The sequence below is a fragment of the Carassius gibelio genome, chromosome A3 (genome assembly GCF_023724105.1).
Source record: "Carassius gibelio isolate Cgi1373 ecotype wild population from Czech Republic chromosome A3, carGib1.2-hapl.c, whole genome shotgun sequence".
Lineage (NCBI taxonomy): Eukaryota > Metazoa > Chordata > Actinopteri > Cypriniformes > Cyprinidae > Carassius > Carassius gibelio.
The window spans coordinates 6364855-6389983 of record NC_068373.1 but is presented as its reverse complement, the minus strand read 5'-3'; the positions used below and the strand labels follow the sequence as shown (position 1 = coordinate 6389983).

The following is a 25129-nucleotide window of genomic DNA, read 5'->3' as shown; positions in this document are numbered from 1 at the left end:
ATGTTTATTCATTAACAATGTCGTAATGGCACAATGGCACACTTTTAATGTGATGGAAAAGCCTGATGCTTTGCATAAAATAAACAATTCTGTTCATAAAGATACAGAATATAAATACTTTGGATGTTAAAATATGTCCTCAGAGTGGTTTACTGTTTGTTTATGGAGGCAGATCCCCACCAAACACGATTTCAGCTTGGGTCGAGAACCAGAGATGTTAAGGATGGAAAGAGAATAACTGGGACTGATCGATTGCACGTGAATGACTTCTTTTTAATGTTGAATTTTTTATTTCTAACATTTCTTAAACAAGTTTAAATGTAGGCAACATGTATAGCCTACGTATTAGTAACGACACAAACAATGCTGTAAATTATATAAATAAGGAAGTTATGCAAACCAGTGGTTGTGTGGAGTATTTTACAAAAGTATAGAGGATTTAAATTAATCTTTAAACATCATTTCATGTATGAAGTAAAAAATGTCAGTATTATAGTAAAAATTAATCAACCCATTATGCTGGGTAAAATGAACCCAAAATTATATTTATTTCCCATATTTACCCTGCCTTTGGGTTAAAAATAACTCAAATTGGGTTGTTTTAACAGTGTTTTATAGAGTGTATGTGTGTTCATTAGGGATAATGCATGAACAGTGTGACATCAGTCTTATTTCATGATTTTTCATGTCCTTTTTAGTTGTTTAGTTCAGTGTTTCTTGTTAGGTAGAAAAGGCTTACTTTGTAACATTAATTAGTTCACTCTAGCACAATAAATATAAGTAAAACAATGAATAAATACAAAAACAAGAATAATTTTGGGTAAATCTAGAGGTAAATCTACTTTTGAAAGTATTACATGTTTGAACATGGCCAGAATGTGTATGCATTGAGAAAAACATATTCAAATTTGTCATCTTAACAGGGTAAAAACTATGTCTTTAAATGTTTTATAGAAACAGCAAAAACTGATTCATTGAAGGCACTGACAACTGCCTTAGCACAGGCAGAATATGCGTGTCTACATATGCAAAAGAAATATTTTAAGAAGTGCCACGTTATCATGGTCAAACATATCAAGTTGACACAGTCAAATTTTACCTGTCCTGTTTGAAGAATTTTGGCTCCAGCTGCCTTCCATACGAATGAAGAATCTGCGACGGCTGTGGCTGGTTAGACAGCTTCAATTCATCAGTTACGCTACAGACAAGACCTTGATACCTGTGCAAATGTTTAGATATGCTGAAATTAGAAGATTTTGAAAGGTTTCCAGTGAGGACTGTAAATGAATTAAATGCCACTAAGCACACTTTCTAGCCTGCAAATGGCAGATCTTTTCTTCTAAAGGCAAATTCAAATACACCAACAAACAGCAGTGGTTGGTGGGTTTGGTTAAGTCAGTGACTCTAGTTGTTCCTGTTTTTCTGATGGTTTTTATTTATTTATTTGTGTCTTTTTTTTTTTTTGTTTTTTTTTTTTTTTCTGTTGCCATTTGTTGGTATTTGTTTTCACTGACTGAGCATGAACAGTCATGTTTGTTGGTATGGTGACCCATACTCAGAATTCATGCTCTGCATTTAACCTATCCAAAGTGCACCCTCACGGAGCAGTGAACACACATGCCTCAAGGGCACCTTAGTCATGGTATTGCCAGGCCGAGATTCGAACCCACAACCCAAGGGTTAGGAGTCAAACTCTCTAACCACTAGGCAACAACTTCCCCAAATAGTAATTAATTAATTAACACCTTTATACAGGTTTTTAGTACAGTTTTGCACTTCTGCAGCCAAGTGTATGTGTTGTTTCTAGTGTTGAACACACAGGCGTGGTCACGCAGCTCCTTAGAGAAGCAAGGGAGAACAAGGGAGATCAGGTGGTCCTCTGGTGAGATCTGGCCAATGCCTATGGCTCTATGCCCCACAAGTTGGTGTGGGAAACACTGGAGAGGCACCATGTTCCAGCTACAGTCAGAGACCTCATTCTGGATTATTACTGCGAGTTCAGTCTGAGAGTCTCACCAGGGTCAGCAACATTGGAGTGGCACAGATTGGAGGTTGGAATTATCACAGGCTGCACCATCTCCGTGATCCTGTTCGCACTAGCAATGAGCATGTTGGTAAAATCTGCTGAACCAGAGTGTAGAGGCCCCAAGACCAGGTCCGGGATCCGCCAACCACCAATCCGTGCGTTCATGGACGACCTGACAGTAACCACCGAGTCAGTGCCTGGAGCCAGATGGATCTTGAGAGGACTAGAGAGGCTGTTGGGATGGTCCAGGGTGTCTTTTAAGCCAGCAAAGTCAAGATCCTTGGTCCTGAAGTAGGGCAAAGTGGTCGACAGGTTCCGGTTTTCAATCTTCGGAACACCGCTGCCTACCATCTCTGAGAAGCCTGTGAAAAGCCGAGGGAGGTACTTTGACAGCAGCCTCAGGGACACAGCTTCAATAAAGAACACCTGTGAAGAGTTGGAGAAATGGCTGAAGAGCGTCAACAAAACAGGCCTACCCGGCAAATTCAAGGTGTGGATCTACCAGCACGGGATTCTGCTGAGGATACTGTGGCCACTGCTTCTATATGAATTCCCGATTTCCACCATTACAGACCTGGAGAGGAGAGTTAGCCGCTATCTGAGGAGATGGTTGGGTCTACCGCGGAGCTTAAGCAACATCGCACTCTATGGAAACAGCTGAAAACTGACACTACCTCTGAAATCTATCGAGGAGGAGTTTAAGGTTTTGTGTGCAAGAGAGGTGCTGCAGTTCCGGGAATCAGCAGACCCAAAAGTCTCTGGGGCAGGGGTGGTAGTTAAGACTGACAGGAAGTGGAGAGCAGAGGTTGCAGTGGAGCAGGCAGAGTCCCTTCAGCACTTCTTTGCGCCATGGAGTCCTAGTGGGAACTGTGGACAGAGGAAGGGCTGGACTAGTAGCCGTTGCAGCCCCCCGTAATGACCAAGCGTGGGGGAAGGAGCGGCGGCAACTGGTTCAGAAGGAAGTCAGAGCAGTTGTGGAGGAGGAGAGGACCAGCAGAGCGGTGGGGATGAGACAGCAAGGTGCATGGACTAGATTGGAGCAAGTTGTGGAGAGGAAGATCTCGTGGACTGACCTGTAGAGGGCAGAACCACACCGCATCAAGTTCCTGGTACAGGCAGCCTATGAAGTTCTTCCCAGACCGTCTAACCTGCACTGCTGGGGCTTGGCCGAATCACCAGCATGCTCCCTCTGCCAGAAGAACAAGGGGACCCTTGAGCATGTATTGAGTTGTTGCCCAAAAGCTCTGGAGGAAGGGCGATACCGCTGGCGTCATGATCAGGTGTTCAAGACTATAGCAGAGAGCATCTCTAGTGCTGTTTCCATCTGCCAAAAGTCCAGACCTAGGAAGCAAACCATCAGCTTCATTAGAGCTGGAGAAAAGCCAGGTACAAAGAAAGAAACAGCAGGGCTTCTCCAAACTGCACAGGACTGGCAGCTGTCAGTAGACGTTGGCAAGCAGCTCAAGTTCCCCCAGCATGTATTCAAGACCTCACCCAGACCTGACATCATCCTGGTATCTTAGGCAACAAAAAATGTTGTCATGCTAGAGCTCACCATGCCATGGGAGGAGCGAATGGAGGAGGCCTTTGAGCAGAAAAAGGGGAAATATCAGGACTTAGTCAGCGACTGCCACAAACGAGGCTGGAAGGCAAGGTGCTTGCCTGTAGAGGTAGGGTGCAGAGGCTTTGCTGGACAGTCCTTCTGCAGGGCATATACTGCACTTGGCATCACAGGTGAAAGGAGGAGAAGAGCCATCTGTAACAGCACAGAGGCAACGGAGAAAGCCTCTAGGTGGCTCTGGATTAAGAGAGCGGAACCGTGGTTGAGCTGCCAGGGCACAAGCCTTAGGCTTGATCAACCTCAGCTGTGTCGCCTGAGTGAGGGTGTCTGATGTTCAAGAGACCCGAAACACCCGATGACCTCAGGATACATCACTGATGATATGCCCTGGTGCATCAGAAGATGTATCAGTACAACATTAGGTCAGTAAACACAAGTCTTAATGCATAATTTGTATTATCAGTGTGAATATTAAAATCTCCCACGATTATCGCGTTATCAGCTGTAACCAAAAGGTCTGAGAAGAAATCTGCTAATTCTTTTAGGAATTCTGTATATGGCCCTGGTGGTCTATGCACAGTAGCCAGAGCAAGAGATACATTAGATTTATTTTGCATATCTGACAGTGTAACATTAAGCTGAAGTGTTTCAAATGATTTAAACCTGTATCCTGTTTTCAGGGTAACATTGAGGATATCACTATATATTGTTGTAACACCTCCCCCACGACCAGTCTGACGGGGCTCATGCTTATAACAGTAGTTTGGTGGAGTCGACTCATTTAGACCAAAATAATCATTTGGTTTTAGCCAGATTTCAGTCAATCAGAGTACATCAAAACTATTATCTGTGATCATTTCATTTACAATAGCTGCTTTGGCTGTGAGTGATCAAATATTTATGAGCCCCAAATTTTTCTTGGTTCATTTATTTTTAATGTTTCTGGTTTAATCACGATAAGATTTTTTCTAGACCCTTCATTAACAACACGGTCTCACTCCCAACTCGTCACATATGGACGCTTGGTCAGGACCCCTTGGCGTCACATTTTAACGCACTGGGTATCCCTTTGGCGTTATTTTTCAACGAGCAGGGCAGTCCAATTGACTTCTATGGAACCCTGAACCCGAGCCTGAGGCGCCGAAATTTGACGTTTTGGGTAAGCACGCGCAGCCCTTTGTTTGCTGTGGATGAAAAAAAAAAAAAAAAAAAAAAAGTTCGCTGTGGATGGATCTAGACTACAATAAATACGAATAGATAGGAATAGGCTACAATAAATGATCTATGCTGAGGCTGGTTAAATGGTGTCCCCCATATCATCTTTATCTGGCCACACAACTAGGTTTTAATGTTAAGAAATCCCTCGCTGTCTGATATCAAAGCGCCCTCTGAGAAATAGGGGGAGCGTTCGTCGTGCTGTTTAACAGCATTCAGCGGTGAGTTTAACAACGCTCTACTGCAGGTAGAACAGCATCCAGATGTGAGTTTACCAAAACAACGCTCAACTGCAGGTAAAACACTATTCAGAGATGAGTTTAACAACGCTCTACTGCAGGTAGAATAGCCTCCAGATGTGAGTTTACCAAAACAACGCTCAACTGCAGGTAAAACACTATTCAGAGGTGAGTTTAACAACGCTCTACTGCAGGTAGAATAGCCTCCAGATGTGAGTTTACCAAAACAACGCTCAACTGCAGGTAAAACACTATTCAGAGATGAGTTTAACAACGCTCCGCGGTGCGTGCAGTAAGCAGTTTAAGCGTTTTCTGCCAGGTCACAGGGTAAGTGACTAATTATAGGTGATGCATGCTGGATAATGTTTATTTTTATTTTTATAGGAGTCTGGTATTGATAAATAAATGCACATATGCTTGTGTTCGATTAATCAATGTCTTGTTTATTTATTTATTTATTAAATATCCTCTAAATTAATAACTCTGACGTCATTGTATGGCGCGATCGTGATCCCGAGGTTCATTGCGTTTTTCCCTTTCCACTCGGTAAGTATAAATTAATTAATAGAGATCGAGACTATTCTTAAATTTACACAATAAAACTGTAGAATCAGGACAAGTTGTGTTTAGAACTTTTAGACGTGTAAGGCAGCAATTTATTAGGACGGTTAATGATAGAAAATTAAATATATATATATTTAAATTACTTGCTGCACCACATGTGCAGTAGGCTAGCAAAGTTAGCTAATTAAATTCAAAGTTAATTTTTTTTCGCATATAATCATGAAGGTGCAATCATGGGGAATACAAGATTTTCAGTACTGATGTGTTTCCAGTTACCTATTTTATATAGCTCAAACTATTAAGCCATTTTAGCTAACATTATAAATGGTCAGGCCAGTAATTGTTTAAAATCCACGGATAATTTGATAATAAATGCCTAAATATTATCTATAATAATCAGTAGAAACAAATTCATAACAACAACAGTTTTGTGTCTCAGCACAATTTCTCACTATAAAATAAATAATTTAAATGTTCTTTCAGAGGTTATATAGGAGGCTATGTTGAACATTGCAATTTTTCTATTTCTTTCTTTTGTATTAAAATAACAAAATTCCACCTTCCCAAGCTCATTTATTCACACATGGTGCAACCCAAAATCAACCAAATGGGTGGAAACACTGTTAAATCTGGTAACATTAATGAAGAATACTGGTGTAAAGTGTAAGGCATAGGTGTCAAACTCAATTCCCGGAGGGTCGCAGCCCTGTAGAGTTTAGTTCCAACCCTAATTAAATGCACCTTACTCAGCTAATCGAGTCCTTAAGGTTTATTTGAAAGTTAAAGGTATGTTTCCTGGAGCAGGGCTGAGCCCCTTCAGGAACTGAGTTTGACACCTCTGGTGTAAGGTGTTCAATTATTAATATATTTTTTTTCTCTCTCATCAGGTCTTTCAAATTTGCCTGCTCTTTATTCCAAACCTCGACCACACATACAGACAAACACACTCACTCACTCACTCACACACAATAAAGGCACTTTTAAGAGCCACGTCTGTCCTGTTTACCTGTCTGTGCTGTAGTTTACTTGTCACTCTCTTTTTAGCTCTCTCTATATCTTTATCTCTATTTTCATCTTTATTTGTTTTATTTGACCATCCTTCCAGTTCTCTTAATAGTTCCTAAAAATCCTCTTTATCGTAACAGTTTGTCCATCTGTTGTTTGTTTTTGTGTATATTTCTTGTCTAGTCATGACAAGGCCCAAATTCAGGCCCTGCCCTTCTTGCCAGACTCCCAATCAGGCAAGCAGGAAAACTTGTCATGTCTGCTTTGGAAGCCTGTCCACCAAAAACAAAATAAAAGAAAAAGTGGCATCACTGGATAGCCAGTGGGGGAAATCTGTCCTTAAAAGCAGAAATGCTGGGCGTATAATTGATTCTGCCCGTATTGCAGTAAGTTAAAAGTTCATATTTCATACATTATTGTGAAGTGAAACCGAAAGGCCATGTTTTTGACATACTAAATATCATACTAATATGATCTGGCCTTTACAAACATATTTACATACATCTTATTTCATACATGGAAGAATCCATCTTTACTTATACATTTTGTTAAAGAGTTACTAAATTGTATTCTGTGTCAAGTATTAAATAAGTCATGATGGCAATGGCAGAAACTAGCAGTACCTCTGTCCTTACCTTATATTGATGATCGATTGTATACAGTTCAAGAGTAATGTGTCTTCTAAAATAATCTTAATGAAACGGGTTATGGCTCATTTTCTTGCATTGTTTTTCATTAAATGAAATTTATTGTTTCTAATACATCAGTGGGTGTACTGTAACTAATTAATGTGTGTAATAACTAATGAAGTTTAATAACTGCTTTTGTTCATTTCAGGTGCTGAAACTTGAGGCTGTCGGATACAAGCCAATTTTATTTATTGGGAAACAGGACAAAAGGGCTTCAAATAAGTGGGTGGCAGATATTATCACGCATCTGCACCCCACTCCTGTCACCAAAGTGTTTTTGGAGAAGATGCGGAGGGCTTATGAGTTTATCTTAACAAAAGGTAAGAGTAATGTTTTTGTTTAGAATACATGTATATTTCTTTGTTACTATGTACATATTAAATTTGTATTTTAGCAACCTCCACAGCGGAGCGGCCGGAGAGCGTCCCCGCGGAGCGGCCGGAGAGCGTCGCCGCGGAGCGGCCGGAGAGCGTCGCCGCGGAGCGGCCGGAGAGCGTCCCCACGGAGCAGCTGGAGAGCGTCCCCACGGAGCAGCCGGAGAGCGTCCCCGCAGAGCGGCCGGAGAGCGTCGCCGCGGAGCAGCCGGAGAGCCTCACCAAGCAGCCTGAAACTGTATTTGTTCTCAATCTTGTTCCTGTGCCTTGCTCGCTCTCTCCAACCTCTCTCTGTCCTCCTTCCTCTGCTACTTCTACAACTGTTCTTCCCTCACTTTCTTCCCCTCTTCCACCTCCACTGCGGCAGAGGAAAAGAAGGTTAAACACCTTTACCGCGTCAAACTCTACCACCCCTGTCTCTCCTCCATATCCATCTGCCTCTTCCATTTCCAAGCCTTTGAGTCAGGAGGTGCCACTGGTAAAGAACAGAAGAAAAGGTAACTTTTTGCATGGTACAACTTCACACTATTAATAAAATTGCTCCCAGTCAAAGCTGACTTCATCATTGATAGCCAGTTCACAGTATTTTGTTATTTACATATTTATTTAGCTCTGTGTTAGTGGCCAATGTCCAAGGGCGTTGGGAAACCAATCCTGTACATTTTGCTTGATTGACAAAAACAGGAACAAATTCACTTTGACACGAATGGAAAAGACTGCATATCTCCTCACATGTGAATTTATAAATATGGGCTTGTGTGATTCAGCTATAAAGCATGATGGCATTCGTGGCTTAAAAAACTTGTCTTTTCATTATTTCAGGTTGTCAAAAATGTAGTAGGCAGAAGGTTTTCCTTTTTGATAAAATAACTGGGGAATGAATAAATGAGGTAAAATGTCTTATTAGGCCATGTGCTGGCCTTTCAAAGGTAATATCCAGTGATTGCTTAAACAGTTAAAGTTAAATTATTACTTGTGTTTGTTTGTGTTTGTGTAGGGGAAAGCTGAATTGAAAGTTCACTGGTTGCCTTGCACTGTGTGGTAAGTCATGTTTTATTTCCTAGTTAATTCCATTTCAATGCAATGGATTAGTCCATTCCATGACCCAATACAATCAAGTATCGAGCTAAACTCTGCAGGACTGAGAGCTACAACAACCATCATGTTAACACAGCGCACACAACACCTCTTTAAATCTTTATTTCTCTCAACATTAGGACAGGAAAGCTGTCAGTCAATAAATGTGAAAAAGTAACTTCGATTTTTTTTGTTATAAGCTCCCAGATTTTGGCAGTAAATAATCCTCTGAGGTAGCCTGTAGAAAAACTGGTGTGAGGTCGATGGTCAGTACTCTGATTTAAATAGCGATGAGCTAGAGGCATTGGGAAGAGCTAGATCTGCAATCCTGAGGATCAGACAGAAAAAACAAATAAAGGGATTGGTGCGGGTGCCATTCACATAAAAAAAGAGTTATAGTATGTAAAGTGTGTTTGTGTGTGCGTTCTTGTATACATGGTTGTATACAAGGACACAAATGTGTGTAATGACATGGGTATTACAATATAAACATGGTTTATGAGGACACACTAAACAGTGTTTTTTTTTTTTTTTTTTATTAAAAAATGCTGACAGTTTCCTGTGATGGGTAGGTTTAAGCCAGGCACACACTTAAGGATTGTAAGGCTTGTTATGACTGTAATTTAATACTTACGACTGATCATGCCCAAGTGTGTCAAGTCATAGCCAGTTGCGTTTAGTCAGTGTTTACAGTCGCATTTAAATTACTTGTTAAATGTGCTTTAGTCAAAGAAAACTGTCTTTGTGTGTTGAACTCAGAATGTTTCAGCTAGTTGTTAAGTGTGTCCCTGGCTATAGAGGCAGAATATACAGTTTGCTAATGTAGAATATACAGTTTGTACAGTGTAAAAACATTACGCCTATAAAATGTCCCCACAATTCACAAAAACAAACCACTACCCTTATCCAGAGTTGGTAGAACTGCCAAATCTGCTTGGAACACAATATGATAACGTTGAAATTTCTAAACTTATTCTGCCTCTGCACGTCAGAAGTAGCCACTTTTCAACTAATCCAAGAGTGTTTTTTCTCCTAACAAATAGGAGATTTTCCTCAACCCACTAATATAACTTAATCCCTCAGTTTATCAGAAACAATTTGAAATCACTAAATTTTTAAGTACATTGCTTTCAGTGTACAAGAACTGTATGGAAAATTGTAATATTAAAAGTAACTAGTAACACTAGTAAATAAAGCTGCCAGACCTTGTACTTGAGAAAAAAGAGATGTAACGTTATAGAAGTATAAAACTGTGTAAAATGAAAATATGCCAGACATTAATCATAAACCTGACAGTGATCTTGATTTTTGCTCTGTGTTCTAATAACATTATGTGCACTTATGATGTTTTACAGTGGCAAAACCTGGGATGACACATGGGAGCCTGCGAGTGAATTCCAACACATTGTGCCAAAGTCCCCACATCCCAACCAGCTTTCAGCATGACAACATAGTCACCATAGACACCTGGACTCATCAAGCACCCTTCAATGCAGTTTATTTTTGAGTGTTTTTTCTTGCTGTTTGTTCTTCAGTAAAGTTTTTGCACAGTACCCAGTCTCTTTTAGTGTTTAGTCTCTTACAGTTGTCTTTTTAAAAAAAATTTTGCATTGGTCTTGAACTGCTTAACAGTGTACCTTGCGAGATCTTAAGTTTCTTGTCCGTGAGCATAAGCTCATAAATACCAAATAATACTCCAAAAGCTACTAAATTGTCACTCAAGTTTTGTAGTCATGTTTGAAGTGTTTGATTACAATAATAGATATGAATTACTTTATTATTTATAGTCATAATTGTAATTGCCAATTTATTATAAGTTTCCTTGCATTTAGTCTTTTTTTTTGGGGGGGGGTGCTTCTTTAAAGGGAAGAAAATAATATGTTTCCTGATGGCAGACTTGCATCTCCTGGTTTGTAAAAAAAAGAGAGGTAGGCTTTAAAAAGTTTTTTATTTAAAGCCTGTTGGGTCACATACCTGCAAATGTTACATAAGTATTTTATGTTTAATAGATTAACATACCTCTTATAAAAATTACTGCATGCTAGAATAACTATGACAGTAATTTTCATTTTGTAATAAAAAATGAAATATTTTGATATATTGAATTATTTAATTCACATACAGTGCACAGCTGCAAAAATTATTTAATATTAGTTACCCTCTGCTTCATGCTATGGAAACCAATGGACTTGGAAAAAATGTTTCACTGTAATCTGTTTCAGTGAATTTTATATTTATATATAAATTATATAATAATTATTTTTAATATTCTACTACATAGTAAAGAAACAAAAGGGCCCTGTAGACCTGCCAATCACACGTAATTCCATAATACCCGCAAGTCAACTCGACAAGAAAGACTAGAACGGAATGGGATATAGCTACGGCAACTGGACATGCGCACATCAATATTGCGTCATTTAATATTTATTTAATTAATTTGATAACTGTATTTGCAGTATTGTAATGGTAAGTTTAGGGTTGGGGTAGGGGTTGGTGTTAATAAAACACAATTTGATAAGTAACAAGTTTATTTCACCGTTATTTACCCTGAAACGTTGCATCACTTCCGGCCGTAGCTGTACTGTAATTACCATTTATGGACAATTATGACGTGACACAGCTCTAACAGGACACGCTGTGATTGGAGTAACTTTAAGGCCAAAATAAAAAGCGATTAATGTTGCAAACTATGTTTTGATATCTTTATTACGTAAGTCATACTGTCATTTATCAATGAGGTATTGCTATGTTAAAAGAAATTACCCTTTTACAGAGATCCTAAACCTAACCCTAGTGTAATTTCAATGAACTACAATTTACTGCGCCATTGTTTTCCGTTCCATTGATAGAATTACAGAGGCGTATGGGTAATGCAGTTTAAAAACATTTAGTAATTAAATTAAATAAATACAATCTTTAATGAGCAAAGGGGCATCAAAATATGTTCAGTGTATAAACCTCTATGACATATTTGAGAGTCAGAATGAAATTTGGTATTGTACTGTGAGCACTTTTTAAAATGCTTTTATAACGCTTTTCCATGCATGTCAGAAATCTCTGTTCAACATCATTTAGTAAACATAGCATAAATAGTTTTTCTACCAATTTTCTCTTCGATATGCTTACCAGATTTTGAGTTACAGCCATTTGAAATGTGCATTTTTTGGCTCTTCCAGGGGGCGCTACCGGGTCCCTGGGGGAGGTAAGACAGTAAAAATTACACAGATATGCTCTCTTCATTATGAACAACAAACTGTTGATTCACATTTATATCTGAATATTGTATTCTTTTCCCCATTTTCTATATTTACATCATGCTTGTGTTATGTTTTGCTGATATTGTGAGACTCTGAATACAGTAACATAGGCACAGGATGGTGCACAATAAAAAGAATCAGGGTATAAAAGACAACAATAGTTCATTATTGTCTCAAATTCCATTAATATGACTAAAAATGTGTATGTAAAAGAAGCATGGTAAGTAATTACAGTTGTTTTATTTTATTTTTTTACAAAATCATGAAATTTAACAAACTCATAAGATGATATAGTGCATTTTTTATTTCCAAAACAATTAACAAAATGTACTATACAATACACCATGTAAATCATTTTATTGTAGACTACAAAATAGAATAAAGATACTTTATAAAATAGTATAAAGACAAATTGGATTCATTAGAAATAAAAAGAGACTTAAAAAGTGCTATCATCATGCTGTTTATCAGGTCACAGCTGATGAAGCTACACAAGTGGTGAAATGTTTTGAGCACCACAAAATCAAATCAGTTGACTCCAATACTTTTACTAGATGACACATAAGCAGATGTAATATTAAACTGGGAAATAATGATTCCTCCTTATCATAATGCTTTTCTTCCTCATAATTAGCTTCTTCTGTCTCTAAAAAGGTTTCAGTTGTTATATTTGAAATACACTCTACACTTCCACAGCCACAAGCTGTGTTCTAATATTTCATTCCCCCTGTGAATCATATAACCTTAGATTATTATTACTCATGCAAGATTATTATTCATTATTTTGTACACAACGTACACTAATGATTATTTTCATAAATTAATCTGCTATTTATTTCTCAACAAATGAAGAGTTTTGTTTGTGAGCAAGTATGAAAATGAGAAAAACAGACACAATTACACAAAACCCCAAAAAGATGCATTGATAAAAGCTGTGAACAGTTCAAACCTCAAATTAAAAAAATACATGCTGGAACCATTAAATGTTTTTGCGTGAAAAATATTTGGCAATTCATTTTCTGCCAATCAACTAATTGTACTGTTGAGAAGTTTCTTTTGCAACAAAATGTCATTTAAAAGCTCTCCATGTGCTGTCAAGTGCATTTTTTCTCTCTCTGAATTGCAGTGGAGTATAAGTAAAGTTTGGATGAGAAGAAACTCTTACCTCAAATCTCTAAGTACCATACAATACTTCAATTAATGCACTTAATTTCCACCACATACTGGTTCTAGAGGCATGCATGCACACATTTCTATGTATGTGAAAGAAGAGGCAACACTTTTGGTTCCATTTATAAAGGTGATGAAAAGCAGATTTTATTACATTCTTTATATACAGAGTTAAGGTCATTGTCCAGAACGATGAAAGGTGTCACAGTCTTGTGGATTACAGTCCGTCATCAGACATTTCACAGTCACTGTCATACTCATCAGCTGAAGCACTGTACAAAAAGTTGATGTTGCCTTCTCCAGACAAAACTTGCAGGTAACAGTCTCTTGCTTGCACCTTCATTTCTCTGACTTTATGTTGCTTTCTCAGGATGACGCTCTGCAGACCTTTCAAACCCTCTTCACTTAAGCCACATGGTGAATCTTAAAAGAGGAACAAAATAACATTAAGCATGCTTTAGAAACTTTATAAACATACATCATAGTTATGTATATGTATTAGGGCTGCCCCAAAAAGTCAACGAATTGTTAGTCAGTCAGAATGACCATAGTTGGACAAATAATTGTTTTTCCTGCAAACAACACAACCAAACATAGCCATAGGTCTTGGTAATAATCAGACAGTCACGGACAGCTATTATGGATTAAACGGCTGGTCCTCATTTTCACTAGATAGTAAATGTCATGAAGGAAATTCAAAGTTTGAGCATTGCGAGGGCATCAAGGACAAGAAAGCATCATTCTCTAATTTCAGCTACCAGTTGGAGTGGAGTGGAGAATTAGGCCAAGTGTAATGACTTATAGAGCTAAAAGCCACTTATCGTTCAATAATATATATATTTTTTTTTAATTACTAGGCTACTTACTTTAATGAGAGGACATGTCCTATATGTAGTTATGGGAATATGCACTTTAGTAGATTTTAGTTAACAGATCACTCTTACTAACTGTATAAAAAAAATATTCTGACAGTTGGAAATCTATGGTCATAGCAACCCTAAATGTTTATGCCATTTTTTGTACAAATACAATACATACTTCTCATTGTCTCACTGGCAAACATGTGGGACAGCTCTCTGAGGGTATCAGCACGAGTTGAAAGAGATTTCCAGTGGTGGTCCATCTCTGCCACAAGAATCTTCAGCTCCTCCTCAAGTCTTCTTACTGACATGATGATGTCAAACGCTCTTCTTTTTGTCCTTAGATCGAAAGAGTCTGGAATGCATTTATGAGAAAGACTTAATTCATATGTATCAAACATCAACCTTTAAAGAATCACAGAAAAAAAGTCACAGAATGACATTTGAAGCATTGTGGGTAATGTGTCATAATGTGTATATCAGATTTGTCAGAAGCAGTCAACAGACTAGTGTACACACCACTGTGTGGTAGCTGCCATGGCCAAGCTGTCTCACCAGACAGAATGGTTTCCATGCAAAGACTTTCTGTGCTTGGAACCATTCTGTTGTATTTCTCCACAACAGATGTCAGGATGCCCTTCTCCTCCCTGATCTTGCGGCGGATTCTGGCACGACCTTTGTTCCCATCGGTATCTTTGTAGAGCCGATGGGAACGTCTCTTGATACTCGCTACCAGGACCTCAATTCTGCTGGTCAAGCCATCAGCATCATTTGTGGTTGTTACTCTTGCTGCTGAGAAGAAATAGGTAGTTTGCAGTTTAAATTAAAATAAAAGTAACAATTACAATTATTTGTGCACTGTAAGACCAAACAGTGTAATTAATTAAATGAAATGAGTTAGTTTCACTCAAATAATAATGGAAGTTCTCTGTATTTAATAGAAAAAAAAAGTATTTGGAACTCAAAATTTAATTGTAGTAAGCAGTTTAATTGCAGCACATTTCTAATTTCCTGCATTCTTTGTGTTAGACAGTATAAATAAATGTTGAAATTAAGTGTTATTTTGTGTGTTTTTGCAGATTATCATAGGCTATTCTTTAATATTGTTTTATTCTGGGATTTACAGGAGGTTCTGTTAAGTTAGTTTTGTAGGGTTACTACTGTGGTGAAGAGTAGAGCATGTGTTTTGGTTGAGGATAGGCTGCTAAACTTTTGAAACCACATGTACTGTATGTTGTTTGATTATATACATATAATGACAGTCTCTTTTATAGTTATATTAGCATGTGTTATTTGCCATCAAACATTGAAACAAGATCTGAATGTGATGTTTATGTAAATTAGCTGTTTGCAATTAACACTATGACGAGTGGGGTAAGGCTGATAACTGTGGGAGTGATGGGGTGTCTGTGATTCTGAACTTGAAAAATTAGTTTACCTAAATGTTTTAAGTATTCTGAACTTGAGGTTTAACAGTAATCATTTCCTCACCGCCTGCCCACTCCTTTACATCACTGACCCAGTCTTCCAGTTAGCTCTCTGTCACTGCCAATTGGGCTTTCAAGGACTCTAGGTTTTGTAACTGGCTTTGCAGAGCTTTTCTGGTCTACAATGACAAGCAATCACAGAACCAAGAAACAAGAACCAAATGTTCAATGCACAGCTTCATACACTGCAAACACACAATACTGACCATGTAAAACCAATTCTACAGTTGTCATTACCTTCTGATATCGGCGAGTCAGTGAAACTGCCAAATTTCGGAACTTTTGCTGATTCCATCGCATGGCCATGAGAGTCAGCATGTCTGTGCGTCCTGCAAACACAAAAGATATGATGCATAAAATATGTTATTATGTGATTATGTAACTAGAGCACTATGTGGTCATCTTACCTGCTTTTGACATATGTTTTGTTGTCACTGCAATCCTAGAGAGGAAGGCATTGCACTGTTCCACCTCCTCCCCTAGTGTTAGTCCAGCCCCATCCTGATACGACCCACTCCATTTCACCTGAGTAAGAAAACATAAATAAACAAAGAACAAGAAGTTTGCAGATGTTTGGTTTAAGATAATGTGGTTCTGTCACATAGCAACATTTTCTTACCTCACATTTAAAATCATGGGCTTTGGCATGAAATACCGAAAGGAATGGTCTCATGTTAAGGAGGTGCTGGAGCTCTGGGCAGCTTTTTGTAACTCTTTGCAGGTAGGGCCAATATTTGCAGGTCACATCCATACAAAAAAAAGTGACTTGCCTACTGGCCAACTTTTCTTGAAGGTACAGGGGATAGGCAAAAATTTCACCCCTGTACATATTTAAAGCACAGAGAAGCACTCCGTGCCGACAAACCGCAACCTCCAATCCCTCTTCGTCTACCTTGCTGGCAGATCTTTGTGAGGTCTCTCTGGCTGCTGACCACTCCCCTCCACAAACACCTCTCCCACTGACCTACAACATGGATAATGGTCAATGAAAACAAGACTCTTTTAAACAAACTCTTCAGTAAGAGGTTACTGTAGTATTGTAGTTTTATTTATCATCATATACACTTTTTACATGTTTGGTTGTGCTGTGAATGTGGTCCACAAATCTTGTAACATCTTCATCTTTGGCTATAAAGATGCCTTCAAAGATGGCCTGTTCCTCAGATCTAAAAAAACAACAACAACAAAAACAACAACAAAGGTACAAAACAGTTTATGATAACTTATTAGAGTTGTCATAAGTACCAACTTCAGTACCAGTCTGAAATTTAAAAAACGTAATGCTTTGAGCGCTGTTGAGCGGATTCATAAACACCTCTGATTGGCCATTGTGTTCACACACTCATTGGATATGTCTGAGAATGGCTTTAAATGATCAGCGCTAAAAGCGTCAATTTTTATAAGTCAGTATTTTCGACAACTCTATAACTTATAATGTAAGATTACTTAGTGCATAATAAAGAGCCATGTTATCTTATTAATATGTAAGAACACTGTGACACACAGTTTGAAGTAATGCTTGCGGTTTCCATCTACGGAAACGGCGAGCATATTTGGGGAGCATGCAGGGCAGATGAAGGGCTCTTCCTTGCATATACTGTCCACCTCAAATCGCACAGCCTCCCACTCAAAAAAACTTTTCTGAAAACTGTCTGCAGAGATCTTGCCAGTCTATTAAAAATAAAGAAACCAAAAGCTTATAAATGTACAACAAATACATTAACATCAAAGAGGTTTTCAGCCCACAATTCGAATACATTAATGATACTGCAGGATTTATACATTCAGTACTCACACGACCAAAGCGAACAGTTCGCTGATCCAGCATTCTTAAAAATGCTTGACAGGACAGTCCTGGTGCCACCATCTTCATTTCCTCAAATGAGAAAAATATATCGGTAGTATAAATTGTGGCAAACTGAAGAGTTGCCGGCCAGTAGTCACTGCTGTTAAGGTCGGCCACTGCAGCAGTCCAAGTGGCTTGGCATGCCTCACAAAATAACTCGGGCATGCTTAGATCATATCGTCCTGGAAAAATCAAAAACACATCCACTGTAATGCAATCCTTTGCTGGGTCAGTCAGGGTTTGGGTTCTTAATATAATTTATACATTACTTTGTATACTTCATAAGATGCTTATCAAACAGGACAAAATGAAGTTCTTCACATTCTTACCATTCATTGTGACCACAGCAACAGTCTTTCCTGGACTGACCCTCAATGACTCTGGTGAACAACCACAGATTTTGTCAGGCATTTCCACAGGTACAAGCCGCACTGAAAAAGATCACACAGTACATGTGAATTAACATAATTTGTATTGACTGAGTAATATAAGATTGTAATGGATCAATGTTATTGAAGCACATTGCTGAAAAAGAACACAAGATATGCTCAAAAAGCCGATTGACACAGGGTATCTACATAAATTCAAGCTCAATCAAAAAGAGAAAAAAGTGATCATTTAAAAAATAAAACTTATGAGCTTAACTATTCTGAAAATGAGATATGTTGTACAAACACAAACCAAAACTTACCACATTGGGAAAGAGCCTTATCGACCACGACAGTTGTTGGAGGCAATTGCTGGAAGAAGCCAGCAGTCATGGCATCTCTATTGTGGAGGACATGTCTGGTGTGCATGCTGATGTCACATTCAGCACAGAAGAAGGGGTGTGGTCGACAGTCACTGCACCGGATAACTGCTGGACTGCTCCAACACTGCTGGCAGATGTGTGTTGCCACACTTTCTTTTGCTGCAGCCGTGTTTACCAGACGGGGTCTCTCTGCCCTCCACCTCTCTGAAAAGAGACTCTGACGAATGCCCCAGTTCGAGGATGCCAGAAGAGGATCTCTTGGGGTTCCAAGAGGTGATGCCTCATCACCTGAGGAATCGCTCAGTGAGTGCTGGAGATCTTGTAGAAAACACTCTGTTAAAATAGCAAATTTAAAAATACAAACATTTATTAACATTCTAACCCACTGTCAGATATAAATGGAAACAATGAAAATGGTGTACAATGAAGTACACACCAACAGTCTCTGGAGCAAAGGCCACCTCACAGTTAGTGTCAGGAGCATTGAAGGTAGGATCAGTGTTCTGAATGTGATCAGCTGTAGAGGATAAAAACAACACAAATCAACATTTACATATATTATTCAAATTTACAACTGAAATTACCAGACTTAAATGGCACAAGCTCACTGTTTAGTGGGATAGTTCACCCAAAATTTTTAATTCTGTCATCATTTACTCACCCTTAAAGAGTTCTAAACCTGTATTAATTTCTTTGGTCAGCTGAACAAAAAGGAAGATATTTTGAAGATTGTATGTAACCAAACAGTTGCTGGACCCCACTGACTTCCATAGTATTTCTTTCTCCATACTAAGGAAGTCACCGGTGTCCCACAACTGTTTGGTTACCCATATTCATCAAAATATATTCCTTTGTGTTCAGCAGAACAAATAAATGAATACAGGTTTGAAACAATTTGAGGGTGAATAAATTACGAAAAGACCAGTAATAACCAATAACCAAGACCAATAACTTGCAAGCGATTTATTATGATGGTAACCAGGCAGGCACATTTTACTGCATAACCACAATATTGACAAGATTTCCTAAAATGTCATAACAGCCCACAAATAAAAAAATTTTTATGTGCTAATTTTGTAGTTCATACTGCTTTACAAAAATATTTAATATTAACATTAATGCCCCACTTTCACTTAATTTTTCACTTTCACTTAAGACTAGTGACATATTTAATAAATCTACTTTTTATGTCAGAAATCAAATCACTAGTTCTGGTTTGATTGTTTCCCTGAAATATCAAGCTAAACATGTATTCCTTCATTTTCTTAATTGCTTTATTACAAAATTAAGGTCCTAAACAATGTGATTTCTCAAAAAATCTTTAATGAAAAACAATACTGACCCTTTTTTGACTGATCCCTGCTTGATCTCGGCCTTGCATAGACAATATTTCCATGCACGTCTCTTTTTCTCCAGTGCACCTTTGGTTGCCTTGGCTCAGGTGTCTTTGATGGTGCTGCTGCCGCCTCCTCTTCTTGCAGCTCACCAAGAAAGTCATCAAGACTTTGGAGCTCATCCTTCAGTTCTTGATGATCAACCAAGTTATCCAAGACCATTAGATTTTCTTGGATTTCTGAATCACTCATGGACATAGTGATGGACAGAAAAACAAACAGACAGAAAGACTCACAACAAAGAGATGGACAAATAAATAAATATACAGGGAGGGGGGACAAAGAGAGACAAAGAGAGGAGAGGGGAGCGAGAAAGAGAGCTGAAGAGAGTACAGGTGATGGGTAAAGGTGAACAAGACGAACGTGACTCTTAAAAGTGCCTTTGTTATTTATTTGTGTGTGTGTGTGTGTGTGTGTGTATGTGGTGGAGTGTTAGAATAAAGATGCTGGCAAATTTGAGGGACCTAATGATAAAGAAAAAACATACAAACAGACAAACAAAACAAAAAAAACAGAATTTAACATTTTACACCAGTATTCTCTTCACCTGTGTTGTCAGATTGGGCTTGAATGTATGTAAAATTGATTTTATTAATTGTTAATTGATTGTGATTGTTAATAATGTAAGTTTTGCTCTATTTCGCCAACAAAAATAGTTCCAAACAAAACCACAGCAGAACTCACTGTAAAAAAGTACATGAATCAATCAATAACTTATGACAACATCATTTATTATTACATTAATTATACACATGGTTTTATTCTATAGTGAGAAATTGTGCTGAGACACAATACTGTTGTTGTTATGAATTTGTTTCTACTGTTTTTTATAGATAATATTTAGGCATTTATTATCAAATTATCCGTGGATTTTAAACAATTACTGGCCTGACCATTTATAATGTTAGCTAAAATGGCTTAATAGTTTGAGCTATATAAAATAGGTAACTGGAAACACATCAGTACTGAAAATCTTGTATTCCCCATGATTGCACCTTCATGATTATACGCGAAAAAAAATTAACTTTGATTTAATTAGCTAACTTTGCTAGCCTACTGCACATGTGGTGCAGCAAGTAATTTAAATATATATATATTTAATTTTCTATCATTAACCGTCCTAATAAATTGCTGCCTTACACGTCTAAAAGTTCTAAACACAACTTGTCCTGATTCTACAGTTTTATTGTGTAAATTTAAGAATAGTCTCGATCTCTATTAATTAATTTATACTTACCGAGTGGAAAGGGAAAAACGCAATGAACCTCGGGATCACGATCGCGCCATACAATGACGTCAGAGTTATTAATTTAGAGGATATTTAATAAATAAATAAATAAACAAGACATTGATTAATCGAACACAAGCATATGTGCATTTATTTATCAATACCAGACTTCTATAAAAATAAAAATAAACATTATCCAGCATGCATCACCTATAATTAGTCACTTACCCTGTGACCTGGCAGAAAACGCTTAAACTGCTTACTGCACGCACCGCGGAGCGTTGTTAAACTCATCTCTGAATAGTGTTTTACCTGCAGTTGAGCGTTGTTTTGGTAAACTCACATCTGGAGGCTATTCTACCTGCAGTAGAGCGTTGTTAAACTCACCTCTGAATAGTGTTTTACCTGCAGTTGAGCGTTGTTTTGGTAAACTCACATCTGGAGGCTATTCTACCTGCAGTAGAGCGTTGTTAAACTCATCTCTGAATAGTGTTTTACCTGCAGTTGAGCGTTGTTTTGGTAAACTCACATCTGGAGGCTATTCTACCTGCAGTAGAGCGTTGTTAAACTCATCTCTGAATAGTGTTTTACCTGCAGTTGAGCGTTGTTTTGGTAAACTCACATCTGGAGGCTATTCTACCTGCAGTAGAGCGTTGTTAAACTCACCTCTGAATAGTGTTTTACCTGCAGTTGATCGTTGTTTTGGTTAAACTCACATCTGGATGCTGTTCTACCTGCAGTAGAGCGTTGTTAAACTCACCGCTGAATGCTGTTAAACAGCACGACGAACGCTCCCCCTATTTCTCAGAGGGCGCTTTGATATCAGACAGCGAGGGATTTCTTAACATTAAAACCTAGTTGTGTGGCCAGATAAAGATGATATGGGGGACACCATTTAACCAGCCTCAGCATAGATCATTTATTGTAGCCTATTCCTATCTATTCGTATTTATTGTAGTCTAGATCCATCCACAGCGAACTTTTTTTTTTTTTTTTTTTTTTTCATCCACAGCAAACAAAGGGCTGCGCGTGCTTACCCAAAACGTCAAATTTCGGCGCCTCAGGCTCGGGTTCAGGGTTCCATAGAAGTCAATTGGACTGCCCTGCTCGTTGAAAAATAACGCCAAAGGGATACCAAGGGGTGACGCCAAGGGGTCCTGACCAAGCGTCCATATGTGACGAGTTGGGAGTGAGACCGTGTTGTCATTAAATGTATATTTTGACCTCAACTATTCGGGGAACAGACACAGTCGTAATAGATTGTACAGCGCAAGTACTTCTATCATTTGAGCATGCAGAACAAAAATCATCATAATTGTATTTGAGAATTGGCTTACTAGTCATATGGAGTGAAGTGTCCTGGAGATGTTGTCAGAGAACAGCTCCGCTCCGACTCTGCTGGGGTGCAGGCCATCAGCGTGAAAAAGCCTAAGACGCTCCCAGAAAAGATTCCAATTATTAACAAATTTACTGTTCTTTACGCTCTCTCAGCTGGGCTTGCCTCACCTCCAGGTCACGAATCTGCATCTCCACAGCCTCCTGCTTGAGCTGCATTCGGTGTCCTCCCCTGCAATCAAAGGTAGACATACATCCCCCATTAAAGTAAGTAAAGTGAGTAAAGCAATGGTAATGTGTCTCAATAGAATATTAGTAATGCAAGTGGTTTAGCGGCTACCATGCTGCGGATGCTAATGGGCTATAACAGCACTTCTCAAAGTCCGGACTCCGGTCTGGAACCGGACCCGGAGGAAATTCAGTCTGGACCCGCCTCCATTTCGTATTTCAACAGCAGTAATTGTGTGTAAGGGATTAAAAGTTTGGGATTTCCTACTTTGATAAACGCATTTCAAAATAATTTGTTTAGTTTATGTCTTTTTTGGGATGATTATGCATTATGCATTATGAAACAAAACATGGTCATTTTAAATGGCAATATCCACAAAATACAGAGGTATGGACACCAAAACTACGACAGTTAAAGTCTTCATATGAATCAACAAATAAGTTGCTTAGGAGAGTTGTGACACAGCAAGAGAGAGCTGCAGAACCATGTTTCTGTCTGGCCTGGGTACTAGGCAAAAGCAAGAAGCCATTCACTGATGCAGAGATAGTTAAGGAGTGTTTAGTGGAGATAGCATATGCTTTGTTTGAGGGAAAGGAGAGACAGGAGATGTCAGAGAAATTAAAGAAAATTCCACTGTCAAATGACAGTTCAGCCATTAGGACAGAGGTGCTTGCCCATGACTTAGTAAAGCAGTTAACTGATGATATCAAAGATGCACCCTGCCTTTCACTTGCAGTGGATGAGTCAACAGATAGCACAGACCAAGCCCAGATAAAAGGCACCTTATTTTTACATAAAATGAATGTTGATTTTTTTTATACATATTTATTAAATTAGTTAGTTTTGTAATTACCAATAGTTCTGGACCTTTGTCATTGATGAAAATTCATATTTGGACCTTTGAATGGAGACTTTGAGAACTGGTCTATAAGCTAATAGCGGACCGGGGAAATCAAAATAAAACTAGTGATATCGAGGCGCTCTGATTGTTCTTGTTGTAGAATACGATAGAGGATATATTCACATGTTAAAGAAACAAAAATTATGGTGTATAAAATAGATATTTAAGATAAAAAATAGTCTATTAAAAATATAGTGATGGAGCTCAAACACAGTACACAGGGCTTCCAACTGGTGATGGATGAGGAGATACACCCTGACAATGGAAAACACTTTGAGTGACTAGAAAAGAACTATATGATTGTAATGGATTATTATTATTAATAATAATAATTTTATTTTATTATTATTATTATTATTACAAACCCGATTCCACAAAAGTTGGGACACTATAAAAAATAAGAGTAAAAAAGCAATAGAATAATTTTGAAATGTCATGCCAAATATTGGCTCATTTTGGATTTCATGAGAGCTACAGATTCCAAAAAAGTTGGGACAGGTAGCAATAAGATGCTGTAAAGTTAAAAGTACATATAAGGAACATCTTGAGGACCAATTCGCAACTTATTAGGTCAATTGGCAACATGAATGGGAATAAAAAGAACCTCTCAAATTGGCAGTGTCTCTCAGAAGTCTAGATGGGCAGAGGATCACCAATTCCCACAATGCTGCAGTAAAAAAAAATAGTTTTTCAGAGAAAAATTGCAAAGAGTTTGAAGTTATCATCATTCTACAGTGCATCTAAAGATTCAGAGAATCTGGTACAATCTTTGTGCGTAAGGGTTAAGGCCGGAAAACCATACTGGATGCCTGTGATCTTCGGGCCCATAGACGGCATCACATACAGGAATGCTACTGTAATGGAAATCATAACATGGGCTCAGGAATACTTCCAAAAAACATTGTTGGTGAACACAATACAACCTGCTATTCACTGATGCCGGCTAAAACTCTATAGGTCAAAAATAAGCCATATCTAAACATGATCCAGAACCACAGGAGTTTTCTCTGGGTCAAGTCTCATTTAAAATGGACTGTGGCAAAGTGGAAAACTGTTCTGTGGTCAGACGAATCAAAATTTGAAGTTATTTTTGGAAAACTAGGATGCCATGTCATCCGGACTAAAGAGGACAGGGACAACAAGTTGTTATCAGCGCTCAGTTCAGAAGCCTGCATCTCTGATGGTATGGGATTGCATGAGTGCGTGTGGGCAGCTTACACATCTGAAAGGGCACCATCAATGCTGAAAGGTATAGAACAACATATTCTCCCTTCCAGACGTCGTCTCTTTCAGGGAAGACTTTGCATTTTCCAACATGACAATCCAAGACCACATACTGCATCAATTACAACATCATGGCTGTGTAGAAGGATCCGGGTACTGAAATGGCCAGCCTGCAGTCCAGATCTTTCACCCATAGAAAACATTTGGCGCATCATAACGAGGAAGATGCAACAAAGAAGACCTAAGACAGTTGAGCAACTAGAAGCCTGTATTAGACAAGAGTGGGACAACATTCCTATTCCTAAACTTTAGCAACTTGTCCCCTCAGTCCCCAGATGTTTGCAGACTGTTATAAAAAGAAGAGGGGATGCCACACAGTGGTAAACATGGCCTTGTCCCAACTTTTTTGAGATGTGTTGATGCCATGAAATTTAAAATTTTTAACTTAGTTTAAACATTTGATATGTCATACAGTACAGAGCAAAAGTTTGGACACACCTTTTCATTCAAAGAGTTTTCTTTATTTTCATGACTATGAAAATTGTAGATTCACACTGAAGGCATCAAAACTATGAATTAACACCTGTGGAATTATATACATAACAAAAAAGTGTGAAACAACTGAAAATATGTCATATTCTAAGTTCTTCAAAGTAGCCACCTTTTGCTTTGATTACTGCTTTGCACACTCTTG

The 25129-nt window shown here is 38.3% G+C and overlaps 2 protein-coding genes and 1 long non-coding RNA gene across 3 annotated transcripts; 1 reads left to right on the top strand and 2 right to left on the bottom strand.

Annotated features, from left to right (window-relative positions):
- The first annotated feature begins 7858 nt into the window (after positions 1 to 7858).
- Positions 7859 to 10577, top strand: LOC127944915 (uncharacterized). The gene is made up of 4 exons (XR_008150475.1): positions 7859 to 8170; positions 8496 to 8563; positions 8671 to 8714; positions 10106 to 10577. It is a non-coding gene; the product is annotated as an uncharacterized LOC127944915 (long non-coding RNA).
- Positions 10578 to 12352: 1775 nt separating this feature from the next.
- LOC127957002 (uncharacterized) lies at positions 12353 to 16649 on the bottom strand. Its single transcript, XM_052555333.1, has 7 exons — positions 16600 to 16649; positions 16420 to 16491; positions 15765 to 15856; positions 15560 to 15646; positions 14560 to 14829; positions 14219 to 14395; positions 12353 to 13603 (listed from the first exon to the last, which is right to left on the bottom strand). Exons 1-7 carry the CDS (start codon positions 16647 to 16649, stop codon positions 13398 to 13400), a joined length of 954 nt encoding a protein of 317 aa, XP_052411293.1. The 3' UTR covers positions 12353 to 13397.
- Positions 14797 to 19947, bottom strand: LOC127944874 (uncharacterized). Its single transcript, XM_052541239.1, has 11 exons — positions 19467 to 19947; positions 18561 to 18641; positions 18065 to 18457; positions 17703 to 17804; positions 17323 to 17555; positions 16600 to 16693; positions 16147 to 16491; positions 15935 to 16052; positions 15765 to 15856; positions 15532 to 15646; positions 14797 to 14829 (listed from the first exon to the last, which is right to left on the bottom strand). Exons 1-6 carry the CDS (start codon positions 19714 to 19716, stop codon positions 16688 to 16690), a joined length of 1065 nt encoding a protein of 354 aa, XP_052397199.1. The 5' UTR covers positions 19717 to 19947; the 3' UTR covers positions 14797 to 14829; positions 15532 to 15646; positions 15765 to 15856; positions 15935 to 16052; positions 16147 to 16491; positions 16600 to 16687.
- Between the last annotated feature and the right edge of the window lie 5182 nt (positions 19948 to 25129).

What these genes read in the sequence shown, in the direction of transcription:
- LOC127957002 (XM_052555333.1), bottom strand. Translation starts at nt 16,649, where the DNA reads ATGAAGATGTTACAAGATTTGTGGACCACATTCACAGCACAACCAAAC. An exon ending in TGACTCGCCGATATCAGAAG is followed by an intron (nt 15,647 to 15,764) that starts GTAATGACAACT and finishes TTGTCATTGTAG; the next exon opens with ACCAGAAAAGCTCTGCAAAG. An exon ending in TGCCAGTGAGACAATGAGAA is followed by an intron (nt 13,604 to 14,218) that starts GTATGTATTGTA and finishes TCCTCTTTTAAG; the next exon opens with ATTCACCATGTGGCTTAAGT.
- LOC127944874 (XM_052541239.1), bottom strand. Translation starts at nt 19,716, where the DNA reads ATGTCCATGAGTGATTCAGAAATCCAAGAAAATCTAATGGTCTTGGAT. An exon ending in CAGGGATCAGTCAAAAAAGG is followed by an intron (nt 18,642 to 19,466) that starts GTCAGTATTGTT and finishes TATCCTCTACAG; the next exon opens with CTGATCACATTCAGAACACT. An exon ending in TAAGGCTCTTTCCCAATGTG is followed by an intron (nt 17,805 to 18,064) that starts GTAAGTTTTGGT and finishes GATCTTTTTCAG; the next exon opens with TGCGGCTTGTACCTGTGGAA.